The 22,343-nt window shown below is 49.8% G+C and overlaps 1 protein-coding gene across 6 annotated transcripts in view; it reads left to right on the top strand.

The window, feature by feature from the left end:
• The window catches only part of TBC1D1 (TBC1 domain family member 1), a 210,709-nt gene that overhangs the window by 134,832 nt on the left and 53,534 nt on the right, over positions 1-22,343 (top strand). For 3 of the 6 annotated variants that reach the window (XM_059673412.1, XM_059673419.1, XM_059673456.1), the window contains 3 exons: positions 1,291-1,449; positions 2,246-2,365; positions 3,467-3,606. In XM_059673412.1, coding sequence (XP_059529395.1) covers positions 1,291-1,449; positions 2,246-2,365; positions 3,467-3,606 — 419 coding nt within the window. The remainder of the gene's footprint in view (positions 1-1,290; positions 1,450-2,245; positions 2,366-3,466; positions 3,607-22,343) is intronic. The other 3 variants (XM_059673439.1, XM_059673447.1, XM_059673429.1) reach the window with 2 other exon arrangements.

The raw sequence follows: 22,343 nt of genomic DNA, 5'->3' as shown, positions 1-22,343 counted from the left end.
CAGAATTGGAACAGATGTTTTCTAAAAGCTCCGTGGGTGGGAGAATCCTAGAGTCTTGTAACAAGATTTGCTAATTCTAATAACTGGGCTCTAACGGGAGTTTCCTGGTCACAGACATGGGTAAGTACCAGAGTAGCAGAAGTCCTCCTGTTCCACCTGGGGTCCCTTGGCCATGCATTTGACCCTAAGTGTCAGAGGCCAGAAGTGGACAGTTATCTGTAAAATTAACTGTAAAACCCCTTTTACAGCCCCTGGCCTCATAAACGCGAAGTAGGGCCACACCTGCCTACAACGGAAGCCCCAGGACGTGTGTCAGTGCCGGTCATGCGCGGATCGTGCACAGTCCACCCGGGGGGCGGGGGCCGGCGGGCAGGAGGGTGAAATGTTCCCAGTGAAGAGGTGACGGCATTGACAGACCTGAAACAATGTAGCAGGGCCTCTCGGCTGTGTCTTCAGGCAGCCACTGAAAGCAGTTGGGGCAATTCTTTGGAATTTGCTGGATAACCAGGATCCCCAAGCTGGACACGCTGCGGGAGCTAATATTTGATAGTACAACATTTTAGAGACAACACGGTTGGAGGCCTTATGAGGGTCTTGTCATGTGTCTTAAAGCTCTGCACTCACACTGGGGCCTTTCCTTCTGCCTCTCCACTGGGTTGCCACACTCAGCCCTGGCATTTTCAGCGCGGATGCAAACGTTCCTGCCTAGAGAGGCCTGGGTCTCTGGCTAATAAGCCTGGTGTTTCACACAAGGCAGAGGTGGGGGGTCAGTGTCCCTGACGGCGCATTCCCCTCTCCCCTGGGAACGCAGCTTCCCAATGGGTCATGCCGGACATAGTGGCTGAGTGTCCTCCCCTCCCCCACCTCCTCTCCCCCTCCTCTCCCCTACCTATTGCACGTTCCGAACCCTGTACGAACTCTTCTTATTTATGTCCAGGAAATGAGACATTGATATTCAAGGCAGGTTATTGTTCATTTTTAAGAGAGATGTATTTTTAAAACTCTGGAATTTGGTTTGCTTTTCTTCGCTTTTGTTTCAATTGAAATTTTTTTTCCTGTCCGTTCCTAAAATGGGGATAGAGGAAACAGTACTATTGGTTGTGGAGATAATGTGGGAAATGATCAAGAATGACCTTTCACAATACTCTTTGTTTTACTAAAAACTACCTCTGCCACTGAGAGTCGGGATGCAGAAGCGAAGTGAGACACCGCCCTCTCGCCCCTCTGTCGTGCCCCCCTGGCCCCCCTCTGCCTCTAAACCCCAGTGCTTTCTCTCTACTTGCTATTTAGTGGGAATCATCCACCTGTTGGCGAGTCTAAAAGTTGCTCAGGCCCTTCAGTTCCTGCTCCTCCACCTCATCTTAACCCCTCCGACTCCTCACCACATTTTTTTAAGTCCTTAAAACATAACCCGAGTGGAGAACAAAGTGGGAATGCCGTGCCTAAGAGGTGAGCGCACTCGCATGGCAAGTTCAGTGTCGTTTGTCTTCCGGGGAGGTTCGCACCGAGAGGATGTGCTGCATGGAGGGGACCTGGGCCACGAGTGTGTGTGTGTGTGGTTTTATTATTTTCATTATTTTCAGTCTATCATTCGAACTGACTTAATTTTACTATTGATTACTTTTCTCAAAATTAAATTTTTTCCTAAATTTTAATTTCCTCAAAAGGTCTTGATGGCAAGCCATTTGTATATACTTACTGTCACATTCCCCTGTCCCAATACACACACACACACACACACACACACACACACACGTTAAAACACGTGTTTGACCTTAGACAATGCAGTTTGTGCCACATCAGAAACGCCCTCATTAATTTTTCCAATTTGAAAGAGTCATTTTGGAAGATGGACTGATTTTTTTGGTTGTTTTGATTTTCCTTTATTCTGGTAAGAGCGCTTATCAGGAGATCAGCACTCTTAACAAGTGTTTAAAGGGTCGCACACCGTATTGTTAACCCCAGGCACCGTGTTGCATGGCAGCTCTCGGAATTCATTCATCTCGCATAACGAAATGGACTGATGCTTTTAAATTAACTCATTGGTTCCATTCATTTAAAATGGAATTTTATTAACTGAAAAATTCAAGTTAAATCTCACTTGTAAGCTATTTTTAATTTCCCACCTGGTTTACTTTCTCTTAGCATTAGAACTAAAATGTTGCTTTAATTTTGAAGCTGATGTTTTATACTTTGTATGTTTGTATTTCTTTATCCTAAACTCTTTTTCCAACCGAACTCTCAGCATCTCCTACCGCAATGCCCTGCGGAGAAAACTCCACTCTTCCTCCTCTGTGCCAAATTTCCTAAAATTTCTGGCTCCTGTAGATGAAAATAACACCTCTGACTTTATGAGCACAAAAAGGTAGGGCTTCCTTTAGCTGTTTCAAGCCTGGGTGGAGTGTTGAACTGTTAGACACACAGGGATTTTCAGCTGTTCTTTTGCCATTTGAAAAGTCATTTTAGCTAAATCTTATTGTATCTTCTTTCTTATACTTTTTTTTCTTACTGAATGTCATTTTAAAAAATGTACTGTCAGCCTCTTCTAATTTTGACGAGGATTCTTTTATTAATATGCTGCTGTTTTCAGAACATTAAAAAAGGTCTTACTCAGTTCTCTAAGTGACATTGGAGCTGTGGGTAGTGAGCGTGTGGCTGGGTGTCCGATCTGTAGGTGCCCGTGATTGCACAGTTGTGGGTATGTACACGGGTGGCAAAAGTAGGTTTACAGTTGAGGGTGCACGAAACAGTTTATTTTGTATGATTATTTATTAATGATTGTATTATTTTCCATATGAGCAAATGTAAGCCTACTTTTGCCCAGCTCTGTATATGTACACACACTCACATGTAGATTATAAGGGCTTCCTTCCCCAAGTTGTCCTGCGAATAGGAAGCACGTTAATGACTCGATGTTAGTTATGTATATTGATAAATGTACTGTGTTTTGTAGTTCTAAAAATATAAAAGTTAAGTCAGTAGTCATCAGCAAGTGACCGAGTAATTACTGCCTTGGTGGTGCTGTGTAATTTAACTTTTCTATTTTGTGTGATGACCTGTGGAGACGAAGGCCTGTGCTGTGAAAATACTCCCACAGGCAGACCAGGGGGGAGTGTGGCCCTGGTGACAGCGCCCCCTGTCGGCAGTTCCTCTGCATAATGAAGTGGCGCCCAGAGAGGCCCAGCCGGAAGCTAAGGATTCCTGGAGGGTATTTCTAATCTCTTTACCATGGAAATGAATGAGGGGCATGTCCTCTCGCTCTTTATGCAGAGCCTCCTGTAAGAAAGCAGCGTGCAGGAGTGATGGCCCACTCTGCGCTGCACTGAACTTCTGCAAGGACCTAATTATATTTCCTTATGCAAAGATAGTTGATATTACACTGCGTTGTTTAAAAGACAAAAACGAAAGCTAAAATACCTGTTTCTGGCTCCTCACCAGTCATAAATCAATTCTCTTGTAACTTTAGGGACTTGGACGCCAAAGCCCACCATCTCGACGACCCCAGCGGGACGCCTGTGAAGACGCGGAGACACTCGTGGAGGCAGCAGATATTCCTCCGCGTGGCGACCCCGCAGAAAGCCAGCGACTCGCCCAGCAGATACGAAGGTGAGGCCCGCCCGAAACAAAGCTGCTGGATTCTGGCGCGGGTTCTGCCTGTAGCGCAAGTGCCCCGTGGGAGGAGAGCTGACACGGGGTTTCCAGGCAGAATCTCCCCTGGTTCTAAAGCTCCCCGGGTCAGAAGCTCAAATACAATGCTTGTTGCTATGTTCAGAGGTCCTCGCAGCAGCTGCCAACACCTCGGTGGCGCCTCTGTCCTGGCCGGTTTGGCTCAGTGGATAGAGCGTGGGCCCCTGGACTAAAGGCTCGCGGGTTCGATTCCGTCAAGGGCAGTACCTGGTGGGGAACTGCGAGGCGGGGGTTGCTGGAGGGGGTCAGCGAAGCGAAGGTTTTCAGCTCTTACCTCAGCCCTCCACACGGGGGCGCCGTGGAGCCCCCCTCTGCAGCCCCTTCCTGGGGGGCGGGGGGTGGAGGGGCGTCCTGGATGTGGAGGGGTGTGGACAGAGTTGGGAGTGTGTGGGGAGGGACAGAGGGAGGCCCTGGGGGGGGGGGGGAACTGAACTGTGATTTGTGGCTGAAACAGCAGAACAGCAGTAGCACCTGGAGTTTCGATGTTTGAAAGTGGCGCCCAGCACAGCATCGCTGGGGGTTGAGGTGTGATGGTGTATTAATGCATCTGGATGTGTACCTGTCACGGCAGTGCGCTGACGATGCTTGGCTCCGCGGCCGGGAATGTACCAGCGCCAGGACCACTGTGCGAGGCAGCCGCCCCATTTCCGAACAGACCTGAGTTATCAAACGCACTTTCTCAGACTGAGCCAGGTCCTGCCCCAGGTCCCCCGCCCACCTGCCCTGGTCTCTGCAGCCACACGGAGTGCAAATGCTGCCTTCCACTTCCCGGATTTCAGATGGCGAGGGTCCTGGAGTAGCTGCTCCCTTTAGAGCTGCTCTAGGGACTCCTCTTGTCAAAGGCCTGCCCCCTGGGCACCCTATCCCCGCTGTCCCCGTGGGACCTGCCCCAGTGCACTCCGCCGTCTCCAGCCTCACGGGAGCCTCTCCCCTACACCGAGGGCCACTGTTCTCTCAAGGCAGGGCCCTCCATAACCTCTCTCACTCTAAGAAATTATCCCCCATTCTTTTTAAAATTATACATATATATATATTAAATATATTTTATTGATTTTTTACAGAGAGGAAGGGAGAGAGATAGAGAGTCAGAAACATCGATCAGCCCGCCTCCTGCACATCCCCCACTGGGGATGTGCCCGCAACCCAGGTACATGCCCTTGACCGGAATTGAACCTGGGACCTTTTCAGCCTGCAGGCTGACGCTCTATCCACTGAGCCAAACCGGTTTCGGCTAAAATTATATATTTTTATTTATGTATTTATTTATTTTCCTCAGCTGAGGGTGTTTTTTCCATTGCTTTTCAGAGAGAGTGGAAGGGATGTAGGGGGAGAGAGAGAGAAACATCCATGTGAGAGAGACATAGATTGGTTGCCTCTCACATCTGCCCTGACAAGGGGTGGGGAGTGAACCCGCAACCCAGGTTCATGCCCTTGACCGGGAATTGAACCTGAGACCCTTCAGTGCCCAATCTGACACTCTAATCACTGTTCCGCACCGGCCAGGCCTGTCTCCCATTCTTGACTCCTACAGTATGTTGTCCCTTTGGCCATGAACTCATTGATAAAGTGGACTGATTCCTAGTTGCACTTGAGAAAGGGTTTTTAAAAAGCTTTTCCCCAGACAGTTGGTACCGGTGAAGTGTTGCAGCATTGGTTTGGCCAGTTCGGTTGGGATGGCTTTGAAGCGTGATTCTGGTGACCGGTGTGTGTACAAGCCGGGTAACCTTGACGAGCCGTGCCTTCTGTGTCCTTCAGTGATTGATGGGAGGGCTGAACACGACAGGGCCACGTGCAGGTACCGCTGCCGCCATTCCTAGCCGGTCATCATCACCGATGCTTCATGCCCAGCCTCCTCAGCAGCTGCCAGGAAGGGGTCCTGAGCCGGCCCGGGTGCAGGAGGCCAGCCCTGATACATCGCCCACCTCTCCTCGACCAGGTCTCCTGCCGGGCCCCTCACTCTCGCCACACGCGCTGCTACTGCAGCTTCTCCCCGTGTGGCCATGACTAACTGCCTCACTCACTTCAGGTCATTGCTTAAAATCACCTTTTCAAAAACCTGCCTGGTTTTCCCCCCTCCCACCACCAGACATTCCTGTCTCCTTATCCTGAGTTTTCTCCCAGCACTGACCCCCTTGTAACAGACTCCAGCAGTTCCTTACTCATTACTTTCACCATCAGGCTCCTCCTGTCAGCACAGGTTTTATGACTTTTCAAGGAGGCGAGTGATTGCTCAGATTCTTACACACTTAATATTGTTCATGGTGATTTCCTAACTCCCTCCTCACTCTCCTGTTTCTCTCTGGGCACTTGTCCCTTCTGCTCTCTTATTGAAATTAAAATATGCTGTCTGAATGTTTTTATTATATTGAAGGTACTCTGTGTATGAGAGGGAGAGAGAGGAGAGAGAATAAATGCATTTAAGGCTAAGTGGGCATGATTATAATAATCACTTATTATGACCTCATTTGTGGAAGTGCTTTATATGAATTATTTCCTTTAATTCCCAGTCAGCTTTATGGCGGTTGGCATTTTTATTACACCGTTTGCAGATGAAGGACCCGAGTGGTGGAGTGGCCTCCATCACTGTCCCCAAACCACAGGACGAGCGGGTGACAGAGGCAGGACTGGAGCTCGTGGGTCCGCATCCCAGAGCTCGCGCTCTGAACCACACTCAGGCCGGGGCTGCGGCCAGAGATGACCGAGTCACCCCCGGGGGTGGCCCTGCGTGTGTGTCTTGCAGTGGCCTCCTTCCCACTGGAGGTCCCCTGCGGGCATCTGTGTCGGGTGTGTATGCTCAGTTTACCCACCATCTCCCATTGGCCTGGCACCGATACATTTCTGAGCATTTCAGCGTGTGGACTTGGCTTCAGTCATGTTAGCATTGGGATTGGAGGATGAGTTCCTATTATCTATCTGTGAGTTTTCTTCTCCCAAATCAGGCACCTTTGCCCTCTGTCGCTATCTGCTCCCCATGTTTAAGGCGCAGGAACTTCCACTGTGGTCGGGATAGGCACGGACCCACACCGGGCATGTTGCCTTAGCGGCTAGACCAGTGGTTGGCAAACAGCGGCTCGTGAGCCACATGCGGCTCTTTGGCCCCTCGAGTGTGGCTCTTCCACAAAATATCATGTGTGGGCGTGCACGTACAGTGCAAAGTTGACTTAAAACTTTAAGTAAAGTTCATTAAGTTAATTTTAGGGAACGTTGTGAGTGAAAGAAGATGTAGTGTTGAGGATTGAGAAAGGTATGTTGAGATGGCTTGGACATATAGAGAGGATGAACGAAAGGAGATAGATGAAACAAGTACACAAGACGAGTGTGAATGGGAGAGCTGGAAGGGGTCGACCTCAGCGAACGTACCTCAGTCAGATTGAGGACGTTTTTAGCAAAGGCCAGCCGAGGAGTACCCTAATGAAGTTAATAACAATGTACCTACCTATATAGTTTAATTTTAAAAAATTTGGCTCTCAAAAGAAATTTCAATCATTGTACCATTGATATTTGGCTCTGTTGACTAATGAGTTTGCTGACCACTGGGCTAGACCCACGGGCAGCCCGGGACGCTGTGGGTCCGGGTGGTCAGAGGGTCGCCACTTCTAACAGGCTCCCCATGACGCTGTGCCTGCTGAGCCGCCAGAATGAGGACAAGTGGCCACGGAGCTCCAGCCCAGACCTTCTCGTCCTGGCGCGACTCCGCTGTGCACCTCTCTGCCTCTGGGCTCACTCTGGAGGAGCCAGGGAGCCACCACGTGTCACAGACGAGGGACTCAAATAAATCTGGGTCATAGTGACATTTTCGAGAAGATTTGTGCTGCCTGGAGAAGCAGTTAGTCTGGTTGGGAAAATACAGTAAAAACAACAACAAAACATCTGGTGACAGGGACACAGAAAAATCTGAGCATGTGCCCAGCGAAACCAAGCACTGGGGCTGCCTCTTCCCGTCTGTTTGTTTCCCGGGGATGCTCTGTCCCTGGGGTGGCACCAAGGGCTCGGTGTGCGGCGTTTGTTTTCCAAGCTGCGGGTTCTGACGGAATTGTCAGGCCTGCAAAAAAATTGCTGCAAATCAACTCCTGACTAGATATTTGCTAGTAGAAACACTGCACCGTTGTTCCTCCTAGTGTATCATACAAAAGATAATTCTTTTTTGTTAAGAAATACATGGGAAGGAGGGAGGTCCTTTTATTTGCCTCTGTGTGCCAAGGAGCAATGTTAGTCCTAGTCCAGGACCTTTCATTTCAGCATTGGCTGTTACATCGTGCATTTACAGGTTTCACCAGCGATAGAAGTGTTCAGGCTTTACGTGTCTTGTTAAAAGAAAAAAGAAAAACCCATCTGATATAAGTGAGATTGATGGATTTGAAACCCATTGCATAAGCAAACAGGCGAGTGAAACTGAAGTTCTCAGGGTGTTTGTGTTGTGAGTAGAGCTGTGTCGATATGCCTAATTTATGATAAGGCCAGGTCTGTTGGGTTAGATAGTAGATGTAAGTGGTACTGGCAGAACTAGGGACTACAGCCTGAACCTGTAGGATGACTTTTATATTATCGTGGGAATGCAGACACGGCTCTTTGACAGTGACTTGTGTCATGCATAGCCAAACTTCCATGAGTTTATATGCCACTGGGAAATTTTAGTGGATGATATAAGCAGAATAGCTCCGAGTAAAACTTTACTGGGAAATTGAAACCTCATAGTGACACCTTTTGTGTTGATCCAGGGTTCTCAACCTCCACTGTGCACCGAAGTCAGGTGGTGGGTTTTTAAAATGCGGCTGCACCTGCCCTCTGGTTCTCTGCCTCGCTGAGTTATTTGGTTAGGGACAAGGCCTGGGCATGAGTTCTTTCTTTTCTGTTTTTATATATATTGATTTTAGAGAGGAAGGGAGAGGGAAAGAGAGATAGAAACATCAATGATGAGAGAATCATTGATCAGCTGCCCCCTGCACGTCCCCTACTGGGGATCGAGCCCGCAACCCGGGCATGTGCCCTGACCCGGAATTGAACTCTGACCTCCTGGTTCATAGGTTGACGCTCAACCACTGAGCCACACCGGCCGGGCATCTTTCTTTTCTTTTTAAACTCTCCGGAATGATTCTGATTGTTGCCTGACGGAGACCACTAGTTTAGACATCAGAGGGTGACTTGCGACACTGTCACCACTTGATGGCAGTGTTGCTCCCTGTATCTTGATGGCCTTGCTTCCTTTAAAATCCCAGAAGTGTCCTATCTCCCCCCCCCCCCCCCCCCCCGCCCCGTGTTGTGTTTTTTTTGGTCTTATTTTTGTTGCAGTACGTCTCTTCCTCGCTCACTTGAATGGAAAGCTACCTTCTAAATCGAGATGTTTTTTATTTTGTCTAGTGTTTTAGGGAATGGGCAAAATAAGGGAGAAAAAAACATGGTCTGCTGTTGCCAGAAACACATGACTTTTGAAGATTGTTCTTAATTTATTTTCCATGTAGCTGTGCCTTTCTGTGGTGGGTAAGGACCAGGTTCGAGATGGAATGTTGCACGACAGGAGTCGGGTTGTCTGTGGACTTCTGCAGTTGGGAGCTACCAGATTTCCCCCCTTTATTGTGCTTCTTTCCGAGATCAGACCAGATCCGGCGCGTTCAGGGTGGTATGGCCGTAGACTGTTGTGCTTCTTAACACATCATTACAGATGTTGGGGAAGCCACAGTAAATGGCAGGACTTCGCTTCAGTTTGCTATCTTTGTGCCCGGTAAAATGTAAGTCAGCATTGACTGAGCTTTCCTAGCTAGCCATCAGTGTTTACAGTCAGTCCTTACCCTTGGCGCACTGGGTGGAGGTGAGGGTTGCCGGTGATCCAACATCTCAACCTCCAGTGCTTGGTGGGGAGAGCTGAGGGCTGAGGGCTTGGGCCCAGGAGGCCCTGGAGTCAGAAAGGGTGTGAATCCTTGCTTCCAGCAGCCTAGCTGGCCGGGGGCTCCTCCTCAGGACTGAGCTGACCCCAGAGCCTGTGCCTGTGCCCTGGCAGGGTTAAAGTTCAAAGTCAAAACCTAGAGGTTTCATTGTAGGCATGAGGAGCCATTGATGTAAGTAGTTTGAATAGCCTCGGGAATAAAATCTGTAGACATTGGACATGAAGCACCCTCAAAACCAGGGCAGGACTTGGATGAGGCAAGCAGGCGCCCTGAGTACAGAATTTAAGGAGGTACTCACATTCTCAGGGCCCTGAGCCTGCACTTATAGGGCCCTGAGAATGGTGCCCCCTCGAATATTGCATCCCCGTTGCCTGCTTGCCTCTGCCTGGCCTCTTCAGAGCTGTTCACTGCTGCCCTCCAGCCGACTTATGTGCCCCCACAGCTCCGCCAGGGACGCCAGGGGCCAGGGACGTTAGATTGGCTTTGAGGAGGGAGTCCTTGGGAGGAAGAGTTTGTTTTGTCTAGTTTAAAACACAGCTTTGTTTAGATCAAATTCGCATCCTATACAATTTGCCCATTTAAATGTACATTTTTCTATATTCATAGGGTTGTGCAACCATCACCACAATCTAATTTTAAAACATTTTTGTCCCCCCCAGAAACTCAAAGATGTCACTTTCCACCCCCCCCCTCCGCCCCCCTTCCCCCAAGCCCTAGGCAACCACTAATCTTTCTGCCTCTACAGAGTTGCCTATTCTGGACATGTCATATAAAGCAGCGGTTCTCAACCTGTGGGGCGAACGACCCTTTCACAGGGGTCGCCTAAGACCATCGGAAAACACCTATATAATTACATATTGTTTCTGTGATTCATCACTATGCTTTAATTATGTTCAGTTTGTAACAATGAAAATACATCCTGCATATCGTATTTACGTGATGATTCACAACAGTAGCAAAATTGCAGTTATGAAGTAGCAACGAAAATAATTTTATGGTTGGGGGTCACCACAACATGAGGAGCTGTATGAAAGGGCCGCGGCATCAGGAAGGTTGCGAACCTCTGGTATAAAGGGAGTCATGCAGCATGTGGCCCCCTCTGCATGTGCTCCCCTCACTCGGCGCCGTGTTCTCAAGGCCGGTCCCGTGGCAGGTGTCAGTGCTTTGTTCCTGTTTGGGGTCGTGTGACACTCCATTGTCTCTGTAGACCGTGAACACATCTCGCTGTTCTTTGACCCGCTGATGGACCTTTGCGTGTTTCTCCCTGTCGGGGGTTATGAAGAGCGCCGCTGCAAATGTCCCCGCACACATATTATTTAATAACACATTGTGGGCTGATCACAGCATTCTCGTGTTTTCATATCAGACAGTGTTTTACATAAATGTTAAAGGCACGCCTTAAAATTAAATATCCATTGCATTTTGAAGTTATTTATTACATGTTCTTACAAACTAATATCTTTTTTTAAAATACATTTTTATTGATTTCAGAGAGGAAGGGAGGGAGAGATAGAAACATCAATGATAAGAGAGAATCATTGATCGGCTGCCTCCTGCACAGCCCCTACTGGGGATCAAGCCTGCAACCCAGCCATGTGCCCCGACCGGGAATCGAACCGTGATCTCCTGGTTCATAGGCTGACACTCAACCACTGAGCCATGCCAGCCGGGCAACTAATACCTTTTTAAAGTATGATACTTTGTAAAACGTTTTTTGTACTCATTCAGTAGAAACTTACCCAGCCACTGGGTAAAGCTAGCAATAAAACTACTGGTGCACAATGTGTTAAGAAAGGGTTTTGAGGGTGAGCTGGCATGGAACCTTCTTCTCTGGGGGGCTTTGAGTTGTTACTTGGTTCTGACCGGAAGGATTGTTGGATTGGTGGGTGAGGTTTGGCCCCCTGGCACCAGGCTCCCTGCTGGCTGGCTCCAGGCTGAGGAGGGAGGATGCAGGGGACTCCGTGTTGCCCTTGGGAGCGCCTGGGAGGCGAGGGGCTCCCACAGCTCTCCCCACCCCCAAGGGGGCAGCCACAGGGCCACAGGTCAGCGGCACTGGCTCAGGGCTACATTTCTCTCAACTGTTCTCAAACTGAGAGTACCCACAGTCCCTTGGAGAACTTGGGGAAACATAGGTTGCTGGGCCTTACCCCCAAGGTTTCCGAATGGGGAGTGGGATTCTCCCGGCGGAGCCCGAGAACCTGCATGTCTTACAAGTTCCCAGGTGATGCTGATGCTGCAGTTTTGAAGACCACACTTTGTGGTCCTTGGTCCTTTCAGTTTTTTAAACTGCAGCTGTTGGTAGGCCAGGGTGCAAGCTATTCTGATGTAAATTCCGGCCAAAAATCCCCCTGAGTAGTTGTTAGTAAAATAAACAGATTGAAAATGAGAAATGTGTCCTATGGCAGATTGTGAAAGAGCCAACAAATTCTGTTTTCATGTCAGTCAAACTAGTCTAATGTCAACAATAGCCACTGTAATTAGCCTTATGCATTAAGCATTCAGTGCTTGCACTTTCACACAGTTAGATGATAACCCTCACACGGACTCCTCACGGTCGGTGCTGCCGCCCATTATTTTAGAGATGAGGCTAGAAATATTGACCAGTGTGCCCATAGTTGGTTCCCACTGTGCTTAGTTCACATCGCTACGACTGGTATAGTAACGAACTGTTGACAGCTTTAGGAATAAGTTATCAAGAGTTTTGACTGGTCTACTTGCTTAAATTTAGGTTGGTGTGGAGACAGACTGTGTTAGAGTGAAATAACAGTGCTTATGTTGGGAGTATTCTAGAATTAAATGTTCACTCTTGCTGATAGAGCATACATTTGGGGCATTATTTATTGGTCATGTGGTTTAAAAAACACACAACAGAATTAGAATTTTCCTAGTTGAATGGTTTCTGTTAAATTTATTTACTTAAATGAAAGCACGGATACCTCCCAGAGGTATCGGCATGCGTTCTCACAGACCTGCGCTAGCGGCCCCGGGGTTACAGCTGCCAGCACCGTGGGCGAGCTCTTGATTTTGTAAAATTCTGAGATAAAGCCAAGGGATGCATTAAACTGCATGGATTTTTTTTTATTTTTTTTTGTAAATGGATCCCCCCCCCCACCCCAGTAATTTTGTTTTATCACTTTCAAATAAATGAACATATCTTCAGAATGAGTACTAACAAGATTTTAAACATCATTTACCAAAGTAGGAACACTATAATTATGGTCTGATATAATTCTGAAAATAACTGTAGTACCAAACTATACATTTTATACTTTAGAGAATGTGAAATGGGTTTTCCACAGAAAGCTGAAGTATTACTCATTTCCTGTCCAGGTACGTGAGCTCGAGAGCATTCAGTTCAGGACAGTTCTGGTGATGGCGAGGTTATAGTCTTCCCCTGAGGGTTTCTAGAAGTTTCCTTTCGTCATCCCTAACGCTATAGTCTCAGTCATGCTAGTGTAAGTCCCAGCGTACAGTAGGCTACATAGTTAGGCCAGGTGTTTTATCAACATTCAACAAAGTCACCAGCTGTCCATTCATCTGTTGGAGGTTCCTCCTCATTTTCTTTGCCTAATTTTCTCTGCCCTGCCAATTCCACATTTTTCAGCCCCTCACCTTCAGGTACTAAATTTGGCATTAGAGACTGTGTCGCTGAAAGTATCAGAAATCTCACTACATTGGCATAAGCAAAGAGGGATTACTTTTTCTCACATTAACAAGAAGTCTGGACGATGGTAGAGCAAGGCTGGCTCCGTGATGTCACCAGGCCCCTTCTGATGTTCTGTTTCATCATCTTAGATGCCTTGTGGGCACAAGATGGTTGCTCCACCTTTAGCTTCCCCTCTGGTTCCACTCAGAACAAAGAAAAAGCAAAAGAGGGGAAGGGTGACCTGCTGAGTCAAGAGAGCAAAACGGTTGCAGAAATCCCTGGTAGAGCTCCAGTTGGCTTACTACCTGGAACTCATCACCTGGCCACGCGTAGCTGCAAGGGAGGCTGGAGACTCTTATATTTTGGCCGAGCACATGGCCACCTTGTATGCATCCTCAGCTGTAAGAGTGAGGGAGAGCGTGGAGTGGGTGGCGAGCCGAGGGGCTACAGCACTGCCGGGCAGGTTGGGTGGCTTCTCCCTGGGTGCTGTTCTCATGCAGCCATGACCTTGCATGGATGGTTTTCTTCACCCAGAAACCTGCTTGTCTTCCGTCCTCTACACCCCACCCACGGGCTCTGTGACACTGACAGACCCTCCTTCTCCCTTCTGGCCACGTTGGATGTCACCATTTCTCCTTTCTCTCGGGCATAATCAGCCTCTCCCTTCCTGATGTTCCTTAAGGGTTTGTGTTTGCCCCTGGTGGAGAGCTGCTTACTTTGCCTTGGGGTTACTTATCTCGGCTTCCAGATCCGTGTTGTCTAATACAGTAGCCACTAGCCACATGTAGCTATTAAAAAAATACATGGAGACATATACATGGAGAAAAAATGCAAAGAGAACATTGAGCTTTTCTGTAGAAGTTGTGAGAAGGCGTGGTGATAGCTGTTATTTCCCCCTTTTCTCTTTTTCCATTTTATAATGTGACATTTTGTTAGCAGGAAAAATTAATTTTAAATTAAGAAATGTTTAAAATATATTAGTCATATAGAAGGTTAGAATGGAAATGCTTTTCTGTCTCAAATCTTGATGGTAGCCAGAATTCAGACTTATTGGAAATGGACCCGATTGTAAAATCACTCCTCTCTGGCGGGCTTAACCTACAGATGATCATTTGGTGAAAAATTTCCCCTCTTTTCTATGGAATTGTTAGACTTGGCATGGCTAGCCATTTGAGTTGAGAAGGTGATGACCTTAATTTGCAGAAATGAAACTCAAATGTTTGAGGTCTTCACTTGAAGGGTTTCCTTGTTCCTGGCCCTCCCACCACTGTGTCCTCCCTGCAGACAGCTGTGCTCCAGGGCCCCTCACCGCCCGCTCACCCGCTCACCGCCCTGGAAAGTGTCACAGAGACTTCACTGTCTCATGCTCATCGAAAGTCCAAATTTCTCTGGTTCCAGTAGAAACAAGATTTCAGTATATTATTTTTCTAGTTTCAGAGACTAGTTTGGGAATCTGTTTTTTTTTTAAAGTTACATTAAGAAATAGAATATCCTATGGAACCTTTTTCTCTATGTCTGGTAGCTTGTAAGATACCACATCCCATCTTCTCTGATTGCTCTTCTACAACTGAAAACATTTTTTGAAATTGTAATCAATAGGTTAGTCTAAATCAATATGTTCTTTCCTAAATTCACATGGTGTGTTACAGCTTAAGCTCCATGGTGGAAGTCATTTTAAGGTTCCTGAAAGTAAACTGTTTTATGGCTTCTGAAGAGGGAACAGCAATGATAGGAAAAGGGGAACAGATGGTGTCCGTTTCTAAGGGTAAAATGATGTGGGTGGTCACCCCCTGGTGCCCTCAGTGGAGGGCCTCTGCCTTTTGCCTTCTTGGGCACCGTGTTAATGTGAACTGCGGCCCATTCCCTGTGGATCCGGCTGCTGTCCTCTGGCTACTCACTCGCTCTGGAATGGTACAGCTCTGTCTCCATAGTCTGTATGGCCTGTATGTCTGTGTTGGTTTTTGTCTGAGACAAAAAGGCTCTTCTGTTTGCTTAAATACTTCTATTGAATATTTCTAATATGATACCCTGAGTCTGTGGAGCTCACTAAATCCTCCTTGATGTTGTTGATAACTTAGATTATTTGCCTGTTTTCATGTGAGGAAGAAAAGGGTTTCTTAATCCCACGCCTCACTTCGCAGATGAGAAGACTGAGGCCCAGGTGAGCCGTTACCTGCATTGTGCATAGTGTCCAGGGTCAGCTCCCGGCGATGGTGGGTGCAGGGCACCTGATTAGGAGCCCGGGGGGGGGGACGGGGTGGCTGTGGGCTGTGGGGTGCCCCTGCTGCTGCCCACCCCCAGGACTCTGTAACATGGGGCTGGCAGTAACAGACTCCTCCCACGGGGGGCAGTATTGCATAACGAATGGGAGCATGGGCCTAAGTGAGGCAGAGTGCGTGCCCTGGGAAGCCCTCACAGGCCAAGGGAGGGACAGTGTCCAGATGGCAGGGAGACAGGGCTTGGGAATGTTTTGATTTCGTTTTTGAATTGGTGTGACCTCTGGGAGGATATCCTGGAATCTCAGATCTTTATTTACATCAAGACTCTTTCCTCGCACACCTTTCCCGAGTTGCCAGGGTTTTAAAGGGGCCTTGCCTGAGTTTTTTCTGCTGCCTCCTTCCAGCCTGCGGCCCTTTGTTTTCCTGGAATGTTTTGAGGGGAAATAAAGTGAACCCGTGCTAGTCATAACCCCCATTGCAGGACTGTTCCTGCAAATGGCTTCTGGACCCTCGAGGGAAAAGGGCTGTACGTAATTTCAGAAAGGCATGATTGGCTCGAGAGTCAGTGTAGCATCCTGGTTAAGAGTACAGATTTTTGATTATGGTAAAAAACACACAACATAAAATTTACCATCTTAACCATTTTTTAAAAATATTTTTATTGATTTCAGAGAGGAAGGAAGAGAAACATCAGTGATAGAGAATCATTGATCATTTGTCTCCTGCATGCCCCCAACTGGGAATTAAGCCCACCCACAGCCTGAGCATGTGTCCTAACCTGGAATCGAACTGTGACCTCCTGCTTCATAGGTCAACGCTCAACCACTGAGCCACACCAGCCAGGCCATCGTAATCATTTTTAAGTGACTAGTTCAGTATAGTTACGTATATTCACATTGTGGTACAGTTGGTCTACAGAACTTTTTAATCTTGCAGAATTGAAACGCTGTCCCCATTAAGCAGTCTGATGCATTCTCTCTTTCCCCCTCACCCTGGCACCCACAATTGTACTTTGTTTCTATGAATTTGGCTACTGTAGGGTCCTCATATAAGTCAAATCATACAGTATTGGTCTTTTTGTGACTGGCTTATTTCACTTGTATATTGTCCTCAGAGTTCATCGCTGTTGTAGCATGTGATGGGATTTCTCTCCTTTCCTAGGTGAATAATATTCCACTGTAAGTATAAGCTACATTTTGTTTACTCATTCATCTGTCAGTAAATAGGCTGCTTCCACCTCCTGGCTATTGTGAGTGATGATGCAATGGACATGGGTGTGCAGATGTCTGTCCGAGATCCTTTTTTCAGTTCTTTTGGATTTGCACCTTTTGGAAGTAGAATTGCTGGATAATATGGTGATCCTAGTTTTAATTTTTTGAGGAACATCCATACTGTTTTCCATTTCTCGTTCCCACCAATGGCGCCCAAGAGTTTGTTTCTCTACATCCTCACTGACAGGTGTTGCTTTCTGTGTGTGTGTGTGTGTGTGTGTGTGTGTGTGTGTGTGTGTGTGTGTCTGTGTGTAGTGGCCTCCTAAACGGTGTGAAGTGTATCTCGTTATAGTTTTGATTTGCATTTCCCTAATGATTGGTGATGTCGGGCATCTTTTCACATGCTTGTTGGCCATTTGGATATCATCTTTGGAGAAACGTCTGTTCCAGTCCTTTGCCCACGTTTTAACTGTGTTATTTGGGTTTTTTATTATTGAGTGGAAAAGTATGGACTCTTAAGTCAGACTGGTCCGGGCTTCAGTCCTGCTCCTGCATTTAGGAGCTGTTTGACCGGGGACAGCTGCCGCAGAACCCGCAGCTGTCGCACGGACGTAGCCAGCACACCCACCCCGTAGAGTTGAGTGTTGGGGCAACAGTGAGGAAGCATCCACGAGATGGGAGCTAGCGCTTCGAGAAAGAGACAGGCAGCCTCTTGCTAAGGGTTGGAAGGAAATAAAACACCAGCTCAGTTCCCTCCACAAATGGCAGCCAGTCTTTAATTCCACCTCCTGCACCTTGTCTTTTAGCATCACTGGGCTCTTAGGACCAGCGCAAGGAGGTTCTTGGACCACCCGAGACTCTGTGGCTGATGGGGGCCCCTCGTGTTCCCCAAAGGAGCTGTTTGGGCCTCCTGGCGGCAGCGTGCGGTGGCTCGCACAGTGGCCTCAGCTTTTGGCAAAGCGCATGTCATGCCTGAAGTCACAGCCTAAGAGCACGGGGTCCTGGGCTGCCTGTTGCTCCTGCCCCACCCAGGTGCACACCTGCGGCCGCGGCCGGCCTCCTGGCTGAGCAGCCTGCGCTCTGCGTTCAGGGGTGGAAACTGGGCCAGGCGAGCCCCCTGGCGCAGACACCGGGGACGGTGTCTTTTCAGACTCCTGATGGTCAGAGACAAAAGACCGAGCATCATTGTGAAGAAATTAGTCATAGATGTTTCACTCTTTAAAAGCATCCCGCGAAGGTCAGACCGTGTGCCGCTCTCCAAATGTCAGAGACGCTGGCGAGCGCAGCGAGGGGAGGCCCGGCGGCCGGCACACACTCGGGCTCCGGAGGGCCCTTCCCGGCACTGACCTTCCTGGGAACCCGGGGCGCCACCTTTAGCCCCGCGGGCAGGACTTGCTTTTCTCTGTCACGCCACCTCCTTGGAGGGGCAGATATGTGCGTCTTTACCAAATCACTTCGTTTTTCTACCAAAGCAGCCAGTTTCTCTGCTCTTCCTTTCTCCCGTGCACCCGTGCCAGTCCTCCCTCTCGCCGACCCGCGTGGGAGCCGGTGTGCCGGCCACGCCACCCCCAGTCGTGGTCGGTGGAGGCTCCGAGGGAGCATCACTGTACCCACCAGAGTAAGTGTGAGAAGGTGTGGGGCATGGCTATGGTGTTTTGGCCAGGTTCAAGCCTCGGACTAATGAAAGGACAGGGTCCTCTCATTGCCACGTGCAAGTCCCAGCTGGAGGGCAGGGCCCTCCCAGCACAATCACAGCCAACGGCTGTGGTTGTAAGCTTGAACCTATGATCTGAACACATAGCCCCACGTGCCTTGTGCTAGAGTTCAGGTGCATGTAGTTGAGTGAGGTTGAAACTCACGAGAATGCTGTAAACAACGTGATCATGCCCCTACTTTGCCTCGTGGCATCTGCTATAAAATAAAGACGTGGCTTGTGGGCCCTGGCGCTGTCTCCTCATCAGGGAGCAGCGTCCCACCGAGACCCAGCTTTCATTCTCTTGTCTGTCTTTTCTCAATTCTTTCACCCCCCCCCCCACACACACACACACTCAGGATCACCCTTGGCTGAGCTGGCATGGCACATAAGGCGCTCTGGGGCTGAGTATGCCAAGGCCGTGCCAGCTCCCCACAAGAAGTCTGTCGAGACTTCCCGTGAATATCATGACTCGGAGGGCAGGAAGCCATTCGCTGATCATAGAGCCCATTTCCATTTTCTGATGGAAAACATCACAGCCCCAAACGTAGCACAGCCGGCACGCACAGCTGGCACGCACGTCTCCCCAGCGCTGGGCGGTGGCGAATGCTCCTTTCCCGGTGGTTTCCTCCAGGATGCGGGTGTGTGAGGGCAGCGGTGGGGCCGGGGTTTTCCAGGTGGAGGTCCATTTCCACACGTGTCTGGTCAGCATTGTGCGGGCCGGGGGGAGGGACGGGGCTCACTATTTTAAACTTGGTGTTTCATAATGCGGACTTCCCCAGCCCCGCGCCCCAGTGGTGCAGGAAAGTCCTCCCTAACTCGTAAGGCCAGGGCTTCCTTTGGTGAACGTGAGCCGCGATCATCTGGGATAAGCATTGTGCAATGGGATGGGTGGGGTGAGCGTGTAGTCACAGATGCGGGAGCAGCTGGAGCGAGGGCGGAAGGAGGGAGGGCAGCAAAGTTTGTCAGGGGCCCGGCCCTTAGCAGCTCATCCCTTGTCAGCAACTGAGCCCGAGTTCTCACCCCAGGACCCTGTGCCAGCAGAGCCCCCACCGACCTCTGCTCCCCGCCTTTGCGGGTCACCTGTGCGCCTCCGGGACCTTTCCTCCCTCTCGTCCTTTGCTTGTTGTCCTTGGCCTCTCACTTCTTTCTCACGTTCCCCACATTCCCTCTCTCTGAGCCCCTGGGGGACATCGGCTTCCCGTTTCTACCCCCCCCCCCCCCCCCGCAGTTCCCACCAAAGGCCGCCCCAGCTCCCCCTGGAATTACAGGCCTGTGAGGTGGCCCTTTCGTTTTTGTTTATTCCTGGTTGAGGGGCTTCAGGTGCTCCTCTCTGGAGACGAGCCCTCCATGTGCCTGCCCCGCCTGGCCCCGTTCTCTGGGACCAGCGTGGTGACCCAGTGCCGACTGGTCTTGGGTGCTTCAGACTCTGCACCCCATTATGATGTTGTAAGGGTGATTATGGGCCGAGGAGACGACACAATGCAAACCCAGAGTAGGGGGTGGAAGGTCCATTTATGTGTGTTCAGTGAAAATCCAAGAGAAGGCCAGAGGGAAATAGGTGAAAATATTGAGAGCACTTATCTTTGGGAGGTAAGGGTATGGGTAACTTTTTCTCCCTTTCCCCCCCACATTTTTTAGTGTTTCCTGTTTTTCTACAATTAGTTAAAATGATCCCTTTCTTTTAAGGAGGAAAAAGCCAGTCGGGATATCTAAAAACACTCTCCTGGGCCAAAGGCAAAAAATAGGTCTTCATGCCTTAAGAATGGTCAGAATGTGCTGTGGTTTAGTCATTCCCCCTCTCCCTCGAGACTGGACCCCGTGGAGGAGGCTCTGACCCCTGCTGAGCCGCCTCCTCCCACAGCGCCTCGCCCCTGCCTCCCTCCCCCTGGCGCCTCGATTCACCTCGCAGGCCTCCAGGGCCACAGCAGCTGCTCTCTGTCCCTCACCATGGTTCTTTCTCGAACTTGGTCTTTGCTGCCGTCACACCATCAAGATACGAACACGGTTTCTAGTGAAAGTCCAAAACCTGCGTACAAGACACAACCCCTGCCTGTGACAGGGAGAGGGAGGTGTATCGTGTGCTACTTAACACACAGAGATCTCGCGTGCACAGCTGTACGCACAGCACTGTGCGAGGGGCCGGGCTGACGGGGATTCAGTGCTGGATAAAGGAGCAGGGAGTGTCACCAAGGGGACAAGCACACACCGAGGGAGAAGGAGGAGGGAGATGCAGGGCCTGGCGGAGGCCAAGGTTCTGCTTGGAAAGCTGCGGCCGCAGACGGGGGCGGAGAGCCGCTCAGGTCCCCGGAGCGTTTTCGCGTTTTCGTTACTGTCTCTGTCGATGCAATGCTGTCCTGTGGCATGAACCCCAAGGATATGGGGTTACAACTTTATGAAGATAAAATGATCCTTTTCCACCCGAGCTCCGTACGTATCATTTAAGTACAAATTAAATACGCGGTGTCTACCCATGTGTGTGATAAATGCCTGGTGTAAACTATTTCTTGACTCGTGGATCTTTCAGAAACCTTAATTGCGTTCTTGCCTTGAATGTATTTTCCCAGATTTTACACGGGAAGCCTGTGTTTGCCTCACGTCTGGAGGCTGCTGAGTTGTCCTTTTTTTTTTTCTTCCATCATCTTATGGGGGTGTGAGCGATTCAGTTGGAAGTCGGGCTTATACGTGAGGCACTGGTGTGGCACTCTGTGGATACCTGGGGACCTGGCGGCGCATGTGTGTGGCCTGTCTGCCCGCTGGTGGGCTGGTGGGCTGGAACGGGTTGGGCTGGCAGTGCCATTCTGAATGTGCTTCCTGCCGCGGAGTAAAGTGTCCTGTTTTGACCAGGAAGCAGGCTGGGAGAGAGTGGGTAACTGGTAGACCGGATGACAGTCCACTTCTCAGTCCTACCCCAGGACCTAGTACGTCAGAGATGCCACCTGGCGGCACAGGTGAGTGGCCACATTAATGGCACAGGTGCTGTGAGGTCCGCAGGAAGGGTGGCTCTGAGCCGAGGGCCTTGGTACCTTGGTACCTCTGCTCAAGCACATCCCTCTCTCTGGCCTCCTGGTCTCCACTACCCCTGGAGAAAATCTGAATTTTGCCAGTCCCTCGAGACTCAAAACGCCATCCCATTCCTTTCGGTCATAATAAAACCTTGTTACCTGTGCTTTCAAACCTTCTTGTTTTCCTCGGCTCAGACTGACTTGTTTAAGGAAACTTTGCAGAGGCCCCATAAAACGTTCAGTCAGACCTGCTGCGATAAGATGGAGTCCGGGGCTGGTTTAGAACCACGTCTGCTCCTGCTGTGCATGGAGTGTTGTCCCCACCAAACTCACACGTCGAAGCCCCGAAGCCCGATGTGTTGGTATTTGGAGGGGGGCCTCCGGGAGGTCATTGGCGTTGGATGAAATCCTGGGTGGAGCCCCCAGGATGGGCCAGTGCATTACAGTGAGAAGAGGAGACCAGAGTTCTCCCTCCCCGCCGTGGGAGGGTACAGCCAGAGGAGGCAGGAGGAAGAGGGCCTTTCCCAGGCACCTTGCCCGCAGGCACCCTGCCTTTGGGCTTCCGGCCTGCAGCCCTGCGAGAAAGAAACGCTGGCTGTGTAAGCCACTGGCCTGTGACGTGTTGTTACAGCAGCTGAGCTAAGACAGCTCCATTCCCCACCACGCCGCCCTGGCATGGGCTTTGCCAGCAGAGCCCCTTGGGGTATAGCTCAGAAGCTCTCTTCCATGGCGCAGCCAGTCTGCTCTTCCCAGGTCTCTGACCTCAGGACCCTGCGCTGTGCTCGGGAGAATTGAGGGTGAGGACACTGACTTCCTCTCTGGCTTCTTCACCTGCCTCGGCAGGAAGTGAGCCCTAGCACCCCCCTCCGGGGCTCGGCGGCAGGGCTGCTGTGGGAGGAGGTCCCACGGAGGGGTGCTGGCAGCCGCGCTGTAATGAATGCGCTGCTTTTCTGCGGGTGGTTAAATAGAAATCTTGGTCTAGCTTGTAGGAGTATGTTTT

This window comes from Myotis daubentonii, chromosome 1 (assembly GCF_963259705.1).
Source record: "Myotis daubentonii chromosome 1, mMyoDau2.1, whole genome shotgun sequence".
Classification (NCBI taxonomy): domain Eukaryota; kingdom Metazoa; phylum Chordata; class Mammalia; order Chiroptera; family Vespertilionidae; genus Myotis; species Myotis daubentonii.
Note: the sequence above shows the minus strand (reverse complement) of the source record. Positions and strands in the feature narration are given on the sequence as shown.